This window comes from Vigna unguiculata, chromosome 11, assembly GCF_037176805.1.
Source record: "Vigna unguiculata cultivar grain cowpea cultivar isolate G323 ecotype 2 chromosome 11, ASM3717680v1, whole genome shotgun sequence".
Taxonomy (NCBI): domain Eukaryota; kingdom Viridiplantae; phylum Streptophyta; class Magnoliopsida; order Fabales; family Fabaceae; genus Vigna; species Vigna unguiculata.
In genome coordinates, this window is record NC_140802.1 from 41,902,006 (window position 1) to 41,911,576 (window position 9,571).

General features: G+C 29.2%; 1 protein-coding gene across 2 annotated transcripts; it reads left to right on the top strand.

Annotated features, from left to right (window-relative positions):
* The first annotated feature begins 962 nt into the window (after positions 1-962).
* LOC114168443 (mitogen-activated protein kinase homolog NTF6-like) lies at positions 963-4,712 on the top strand. 2 transcript variants are annotated; one of them, XM_028053258.2, is made up of 7 exons: positions 963-1,080; positions 1,161-1,346; positions 1,445-1,574; positions 1,682-1,819; positions 3,073-3,405; positions 3,583-3,766; positions 4,110-4,712. In XM_028053258.2, the coding sequence occupies exons 2-7, from the start codon at positions 1,186-1,188 to the stop codon at positions 4,283-4,285; spliced, it is 1,122 nt and encodes a 373-aa protein (XP_027909059.2). In that variant the 5' UTR covers positions 963-1,080; positions 1,161-1,185; the 3' UTR covers positions 4,286-4,712. The 2 variants fall into 2 exon arrangements, with proteins under 2 accessions (XP_027909059.2, XP_027909058.2); XM_028053257.2 differs by having other exon boundaries at positions 968-1,346.
* Positions 4,713-9,571: the final 4,859 nt, after the last annotated feature.

Below are 9,571 nucleotides of genomic sequence, written 5' to 3' on the forward strand. Positions count from 1 at the left end.
TATATATAATACAAATACTAAAAAAATTCTATTTGTTATTTAAAAATAAAAAATCTATTTATATAATAAAACTTATACATTTATTTTCATCTCATTCACATTATGAAGTAGTTTATGACATACTTTTATATCAATAATTAATAAAAATTATCAGATAAAATCACCTAAAAAATAATTAATAAAAATTAATTTATCAATTATGAATTAACTTGCCAAATAGTTTTTTCTCAATCGTACCCCGTATGGAAAACGTTGTACAAAAAATACCTTGACGAACGCACGCGTATTCTAGTAATTATTTACACATTTTTTGTATCAGCGTTCTAATACAGCTGCTAGCAAGGGCAAAAGTTCTGCAATACATGGTCGAAGATATACAAAATATTTTAAATTAAAGTGAATCGAAATATAAAAAAAAAAAACATTTTTATTTTTATTTTTATTTTTTTTTGATTTGATATTTGAAGATAAATTATTATTAGAACTATTCAGTTAATTCGAAGACAAATTATTATTAGAACTGTTGAGTTAATATAGGGATGATTTTGTAGCTTTTAATTATCGTGAACGTAACGTTATATATGGTCCACTGTGTTTATCATTATCCTTTAATAAATAGTGCCAAATTATTTATTACAATTGTCTATAAACGAGTAATTTAAAGTCTTTGCTTTCTAAGGCTTACATATTTGAATGCGCGTTTATCGTTCGGTGTCTCATAAACCCAAGTTAGAACCCACAAAATGTGAAATGATAATAAGGGGTGAAAACAAAAAATGGGGTAGTTTGGTCTTTTAACCAACCTCTGGAATGTACACGGAAACTGTGGGGGTGCATAAAAAAAGGGCCGTAACTCATAGGTACATTCAGGACTTCTCTCTGGGCCTCCTCGTCCTTTACATGTACCGTGTTTGTTTTACAAAATGAAAAAAAAAAAATCTGCAAGAAAAGGAGCGGGATTTCATTCACACGATTCAATTTCGAAAGATAATTCTGATGAAGAACAACGAGGAAGATTCGAACATTTGAAATTAAATTTGAAAAGTCCAACGCCAAAAAGCAAAAGCCATTGAAATCACTGTGCCAAAGTGGTCCTAATAATAATCTTATTCTGAAAACCTGAATCCTCAATTCTCACTCACTTTCCTTGCTCACTTCAGTGTGTGTGCAGAGAAACAAAAGGAAATGGAGAACAACGCTGAATCTGAGAAACCGAAAGGGAAAGGGATTCCAGTTCACGGAGGCAAGTACTTGCGCTACAACATCTTAGGCAACGTTTTCGAAGTCTATGCGAAGTACGCACCGCCTCTTCAACCCGTTGGTAGGGGCGCATACGGCATCGTTTGGTTCGTTCTTCTCTCTTTCGCTATTTGATTCGATTAATTTAGTTAGTTAATTAATTTAATTGATCAAACTGATTTTTGAATTTTGAATAAATTTACAGCTGCGCGACGAATTCGGAGACCGAAGAAGGAGTTGCGATTAAGAAGATTGGGAATGCGTTTGACAACAGGATCGATGCGAAGAGGACGCTCAGGGAAATCAAGCTTCTCTGCCACATGGAACATGATAACGTGCGTTTTTTTTTTGTTTGCTGTGATTTTTAGATATTAAAATAACGATGATTTGTGTTTTCTTTAATGATGTTTTATTTGGTTCGTTTTGCTTTGTTATTGTGCAGATAATTAAAATTAAGGACATAATTCGGCCAGCGGAGAGGGAGAATTTCAATGATGTGTATATTGTGTATGAGTTGATGGACACCGATTTGCATCAGATTATACAGTCTAATCAGGCTCTCACTGATGAGCACTGTCAGGTGAGGAGTTAAGTGGTTGTGGTTATTGCTGAGTGGTGGTAGTGCTGACTAATTGTTTGGAATGTTTGACTTGAAAGAAACGTAAGTGTGCACGCGTCAGAGGAGTGATTGAGAGTTAGTATGAGAAAAAAGTGTTGTGACATTTAAGAGGGTGTCTAAGACCTAGCTTCAGGGATAACGGTGAGATATTTATAGTAAGAATACAAGACAATGGGAGTTTATATTTATAGTATATTTGTTCTGTTCTTTAGTGGATAATGTGGACATGCTTGAACCTCTGACCATATGAATCAATTACATGATAATGTTTCAGTTTAACCAGTAATTTCGAGTTTGAGAATATAAATGCAGTAAATACTGGGAGCTAGCTAGAGTTGTCTTGTCCAATTCGAGTAGTATTGTCTCATGAGGAGGATATCTATATAATCAAGGCAAAAATATGTGGAGATATTTGTTGTCTTGTTTGTGTTGTAATGACCGCCACTCAACGGGCTCTTTGGTGCTTACTTACTGGAGTTTAATGTGGGAAAAAGGTATTATGTTTGAAGGATTCACGGAAAGTGATTATATAAAGTACCATACTGGACGAAGCATTTAATAGTGATGAAGATAAGTTTAATTCGTCCCTATCCCCGTATTTTTTGGCATTGAATGTTATGTGACATTTTGACGCTTTGGTTCAGTAGTTGTTACTTGTTAGTGACCGTGTTTGATGGTATGGGAGGAGAATCTAATTTAATCGAATGTTTCTTCTCATTTGTTAATGTAACCTAACTACCACCAAGAATTTAATCCAAGCGATAAGATAAGAAGTTTGTTTTTCTTAAATGAAGTTTTGGGTGTGACTGAGTGTTGTGAAGAGAGTAAGTGCTAGTATAACTCGTGAGTCCACTGGCTCAACTTGGATTAGTTGGAAACTAAGTTGACTTCTTGATATGAACGATCTAAGACAAATGAAAAAGAAATCTAACTACTCGAGAGATATTAGAAAGTTGTTATTACAAAAATTATCAAGAATGCTAATGAGAAAATGGAACTGTTAAATTGGTCATTTGGGGCTGCATCTGTTTGCGATGCTATCTATTGTTGTTCGAGAACCTTGAATAATTCAGTAACCAGCATCAGATCTTCTGATGTTTTTTATTTGAAACTGATTATGAATCATTACCCTTTAAATTTGAATTTCGTGGTTTTATTTGATTTGTATCTTTGTAGTTCATAAAACTTAAATATTGTTTTCAATGTCACTGCAGTACTTTTTATATCAACTCTTGCGAGGATTGAAGTACATACATTCTGCAAATGTTTTGCACCGAGATTTAAAACCAAGCAATTTACTTCTCAACGCAAACTGTGATCTCAAAATATGTGACTTTGGGCTTGCCAGAACAACCTCAGAGACGGATTTTATGACAGAATATGTTGTCACTCGTTGGTACAGGGCCCCTGAATTGTTATTGAATTGTTCAGAATATACTGCTGCTATTGACATTTGGTCGGTTGGTTGTATTTTAATGGAGATAATCAGACGGGAGCCTTTATTTCCTGGTAAAGATTATGTTCAGCAGTTGGCCCTTATAACTGAGGTATTGATCTTTTCTCTTCAATACCTGGTTGCATGTTGAATTGGCAGCAAAGTTTAGCTTAGCATGCCAGGATCCTTGTCTTCTCAAGTATCTTTTAATTAGTATTGATCGTTAATTCAAGCTTACAAATGATTAAATCTTGATGAACAAAGTCCTCATAACCATCTCTCAAAACAGTTATTAGGTTCACCAAATGACTCGGATCTTGGGTTCCTCAGAAGTGATAATGCAAAGAAATATGTTAAGCAGCTTCCACATATAGAGAAGCGGTCTTTTGCTGAGCGGTTTCCTGATACGTCCCCGTTAGCAATTGATCTTGCTGAGAAAATGTTGGTCTTTGATCCCTCCAAGCGAATAACTGGTATACCTCCTTTTTTTTTTTAGTAATACGTTAAGTTTTGTGTAAAATAAGTTTAAATCCCTCAGTATGCAGTCAAAATTGGTTGTAGTATATATGCCTTCAAAACGGTAGTTTTAGATCTTGTATTTCCTAATGTGGTACATTTTTTCTCAATTCTATACTTCTCTATAGACAACCCACCACATTTCAGATCTACAAGAACCAAACTACGGTTTTAAAATGGTGGGGACTAAAATCAATTTAGACCAAATCTCGGAAGACCTAAAAGGCTAAAACACGTTTTACCCGTTATCTCTTTTATCATGTTCTTTCATTTCTTCATAAGTTTTACTTTTTTGCATAGTCGAAGAAGCACTAAATCACCCATATATGGCAAGTCTTCATGAGATCAACGAGGAGCCCGTTTGCCCAACTCCTTTCATCTTTGATTTCGAACAGACAACTCTTAACGAAGAAGACATAAAGGAGCTCATATGGAGAGAGTCTCTAAACTTCAGCCAGGATCAGATGTTGGAATAGCCTCGGGCCTTGACAAAATAGGTTTTTATATGGAATTTCATTATTCAGGTTTGGAGTTGGGTGGTAAAGGTTCTATTTCTATCAAACATGTTATAAATTGCTTTATTTGGTTTGGAGTTGCAAGTGCAGCATGTGATTCTGTAATGGAAGTGGTGAGGGAGATAGGTTCTCCCATTCCAGTTGTTGCCTTGAGAGGGCAACTTTCATTTACCTTTTTTATTTCTTTGAGAGGATTATGGTACCCACAAAGCGTTGGTGCTTGTTATGCATAAGAGGGGCATATGCTTCCAAGGCCTAAGCCTTTGTCTTTTTGGCTTTGCATTGTATAAATATCCAAATATAGTAGTTACACAGAAGTTATTGAAGATAAGCCACAATATAGTGGTTTTTATTTTTGGGTGATTATAATAGAAGTTTTGTTTCGTTATATGTTTTCACTTTTGAACTTTATACACACTTCTGTTGCGTTTTCTGAACTTTGGATTCTGTTTTGGTACTCGTAAACTGTCTTTTCCTTCAAATTACAGAGTTATGGCAATCACAGCTTGCTAGTTCCACTTGTGGAATTTGGCTCCACTAGATTGGTTGTGAGATTCACTTCCGAAGATAAAGTTGAGAGGGATGATTCTTGTTGAGAAAACTTTGACTTTGATAATTTTAATTAAGTTAATTTGCATACACGGAATTTTATTATATTAATGACTTTTGTAATTTATGATTATTGCTTTACCCTTTATTTTGTAAAAGCTGAACTTTGGAAGAATTGGATTCATAATGTGTTGCTATTTAAATTGACAATCGAATTTGTGTTGTGTCTGTGTACATCTATTAGAAGAATTATTGTTAATAGGTATTGAATGTTTGAATGACCGAAAGCTTACTTTTCATTATCTTTGTTGGATATCTCACTTTGTAGTGATAGTTGTAATATTAGTTTAAAATAATTTGTAATCACTTATTTTGAGGTGATTAACCATTAGACGAAGGTTTTGATGATTCGTGTATGACTTTCTCTATTTCCTAATCCCTTTATTTCACTGTTACCGTGATTAAATCTTTATACACTTTCTAAAAGATTAATATTTGGATATTTGTTACTTCAGTTTGATATAATCTTAAAATTTATTAAAAACAAATTTTGAATAATTAGAAGTTTTAAAAGTAAAAATTCTAACTTCAAATTAATTCACCCTTTTTGGTTTTGTTCAACCTCGTCTTTTAGTCTAACACTAAAATCCTTTATTTTATTTTTTTAATTTTATGATTCTAGTTTGCATTTTTTGTCATTTTATTTTTAAAATTTGAATTCAAATAATCATCAAGTATTGGAGTTTGTTTATGGTGATAGGTGTTGATTATGAATAAAGTGTATGGTTTTGCTTGGAAGTTGACCCATAGCTTGCCTTTTCATTATTAAACCAAACAAAAAGACGCTTTGTTTTTTATGTGATTTTTTTTAAAGAGCGTATATATTAATTGATGTTTAAATAAATTTAATTGGTGATTTTGACTTTGAGTAGTCTATAATAAATGTGACATTTTCGTTTTATTTGATTAAATGGTAGTTAAAATACAAATCGATTAAAAGTTATTGAAAATTGGTGATGGTTTATACTGCTTATTAAGGATAATTAAACCAATAAATATAATTTTATAAGTATTTGAGTAAGAAAGGTACACTTCTTTTCAAAAAAATCATTATTTATATAGATTTTTTATGGATTTATGCTAAAAAAATTATGAAGTAAAAACCTTTGATTTTCTTAACTTCATCAATTTTAACCTTTTGAAGTTGATTTTTCATAATTAGGAAGATAGTAGAACGTGATGAATAAGTATTTGACAATATTTATTACGTCTTCAAAGTAAAAATTGATAGTTATTTTTATCCTGATCTACAATAAATATAAAATTTATATCACAACAAATAAAATTATAGAAATATGATCATGTTATCAAAATTTTAATGTAAAAAAATAATGATTTTCTTCGATATAACAAAAAATCATAATTTTATAAACATCAAAATAAAATACCCAATATCATTTAAATAAATATCAAATAAAAAAATTACACATAAGTAAAATTTATCACTATTACAGCAACCACTACATGAAAATATCTAGTTAAAAATCAATTTTATAAACAAAAAACAATTAATCACTATAATAACAAATTTAGATATCAATTTACAAAATTAAAAATTATTGATTACTAAAATAGTCACTATTATAAATGAAAAATTATAATTGATTATCGGTTATTTTGGTAACTAAAACTAAGTAATTAATTTTTAGTGATTAATTTTTTTTGTAACCAAAATTATAATAATTAATTTTAAAGATAAATTATAATTTTTTATTCATAATAATAAATATTTTGAAAACTAATAATTTATAATTTTATAAATTACTATGTAAATTGCTGACTATTTAAAAAAATTCTTTCCAAAAGAAAAAATGAAATAGAAATGGAGGGGGAATGATGCTAATGCATGAAACCGTCATGCCCACAAAGAGTACCTATTATAACGAATGTGGGTTATGTTTACGATACAGCTTGCACTCGAATGTCCAAACTCTAGATTCATGGAACCTTTTTTAGGACATTACCATTTATCAAAATCTAACATAAAATGAGATTAAAAGACATTTACTCATGTTCCATTTTTAATTATAAAAATATTATATATTTTCAAAATATTTATATAGAAATATTAAACACAGCCTTTTTATTTTTTGCAGAAATATTCAAAGTAAACAATAAATTAAAAATATTAAAACACTTTATAAGTACAAAATAAAATAAAAAAACAGAAACTCCCTAGACTCTGGAGGATTACATTCACTTCACTTGTGGAAGTTATTGAGAATTGAGACCCACAGAATATATACGTGGACTCAAAGTTTCTTTTTGCTGTTTTTCAGGGCCTCATGTTTAACTCAGTATATAGATTTAAATATTTTTTTTATCCTCATTTTTGTAATTTTTATTGTGGATGGTTCTCATTCTTACCAAATATTTAAAATAGTCATCATTTTCGCAATTCGTGTTTAATTTAGTTATTTTCTGTAACGCCGTTTAAATCAGTAACAGTACACCTTACATGTGTCATTGTTTGTATTACGTTGTATTTTGGTGTATTACGTGTATAACACATGTGGATTATTAACGCTAAAATTTCAATTTGGGACAAAATGTGCAATTAGGTATAATTTTTTAACTGAAAATATAATATTCATAATCTCTCTTATTCGTATTTGTAAATTTTTTAAACTAATTTAATATCTTCTAAATATTAATAAAAGAGTGGAACTAACGACCTTTCTCATTTTCTTTTCAATTTTCTTATTAAATTAATTTTATAGCTTCCATAATCTTATCAATAATATTTTTAAATATTATAATTGGATATTGTTTCTAGTTATGTATATTCCTGAGAATATTGTTATTGGAGTGTGATTTATAGACATGTTTAAAACATGTCTATCTAATTCTGTTGTATTTATCGTCGCGATTCGCAATGCTTTTTATTTTTTAAAATAAGCAAAGTAAAAAAATGGAAGTTATGGTGAGGTTAGAAATAACTTCATGTAAATATAACTTTTTAACTTTTTCGGATGAGAATAAAAACCATTTAGAAGGAATGCAACCTTTTTAGAATATCCAAAAATAACTTTTTGCTAATCATCCTCATTTTCATAATTTGATGTTAAATGATTTGTAGTTTTACTAATTATTATTATTATTATTATTATATATAATAAAATAAAAAAGTTTAAAATAATAAGAGAATTAGTCGTGTGGTTCTATATAAATTTGGTCTTTTTATTAATTACTAGTAAAACATACACCATGCAGTTTTGCCAGATAGAACTTATAGAAAAGCTAATATAAGTTACATGAAAGTTACGAGCAATTATAAATGATCACAAATCAATGTAAACTCCGAAAATTACATAATATAAGAAGATTAAAAAAAAAGTCGACAGAGTTGTATTACAGAATAATTAAAACAAAAAATAAACATATAATATTAATATATAGCTCCCTTAAACTCAAGTTGAGGGATTGAGACAAATGAAATTCATCACATTGAGTTTGTTGCAGAGCAAGCAAAAGAGAGTGATTTCGTGAAAACATCATCTTACTGATCAAGACCTAGAATGTGAGACACTAAGAGTTGCTTGGACAACTTTGTTATTATTTTTTGATTGAATACATAATTTTTACCTACTTATGTAAATATCAATGAGTCATGAATATTACATATAAGAAATTAAGACATCTACGAGTTTATGAATATTTTTTTTTATATATTGGTTCTTCATACATGTTGATACTCAATATATAGTCAAAGTTATACTTGCTTCACAATTTAAAAAAGGAACTCAAAGTATAAATCAACCTACGACAACTATTAAACATCTTAGTTTATACCGAACTCCAATCATACTAAAAAATATCTGATAAGAAAGTTAAACTATAACTCTTATGAAGACTTCAACTTTTCAAATAATCATTTACTTAGTTAAAAAGTTAAAAAATCAAGTTTAAAATGATTAACTTAAAACATTATTTCCGTATTCAAATCATACTAACTAATTTTTGACCATACAAAGTAAAAGTGTACAATTCAATACCAATTTAAGATTACTTGGAAACTATTAAGTTAACTTCGGTGATGTACATATTCCACTACAAGAATGCTAAAACTATTCCTTCAATCCAAATTTTCAATTTCATAACTCAAATATACAAAAACTTAGGATTTCATGTTCAACATACTCATTAAGTTCAAATACTCATCTACGAATATCCACATCTACTAAATTATAATATTCTAACTTGATTAAACCATTTAATTATATCAAACACATTAACATATTAACTTTTATATTGTTGAATTGTGTTTTTCGAAGAAGAGCGCACAATTAAGATATGAAAGTTCTAACTTGTTATTGAAAATCTTAATTTACAAACAAAAAATATCAGTATTAACCAAACTTAGTATTAGTAGAAATTCATTTAACTAGATCAAACCTTGCATGTGCATTTAAGAATAAAATAAGATTTTGGAATCTAAGGAAGAGAAAAACCTATTCTAAACAAAATATAATTGATTCATAAAAATAAAGAGAAATGAAGTAATACATTTATAAAAAAAAAACATGAGAAAATAATATTGAAAAAAAAACTTATAAATAAAATCAAATAGTTAAGATTACATATATTCCGATCTCAAAGTTCTTTACAATAATATTACTAGGTTAATCATTATATTTG

Coding starts and splice junctions, on each gene's coding strand:
- LOC114168443 (XM_028053258.2), top strand. CDS start 1,186: ATGGAGAACAACGCTGAATCTGAGAAACCGAAAGGGAAAGGGATTCCA. Junction 1,347..1,444: donor GGCGCATACGGCATCGTTTG/GTTCGTTCTTCT, acceptor ATAAATTTACAG/CTGCGCGACGAATTCGGAGA. Junction 3,406..3,582: donor AGTTGGCCCTTATAACTGAG/GTATTGATCTTT, acceptor CTCTCAAAACAG/TTATTAGGTTCACCAAATGA.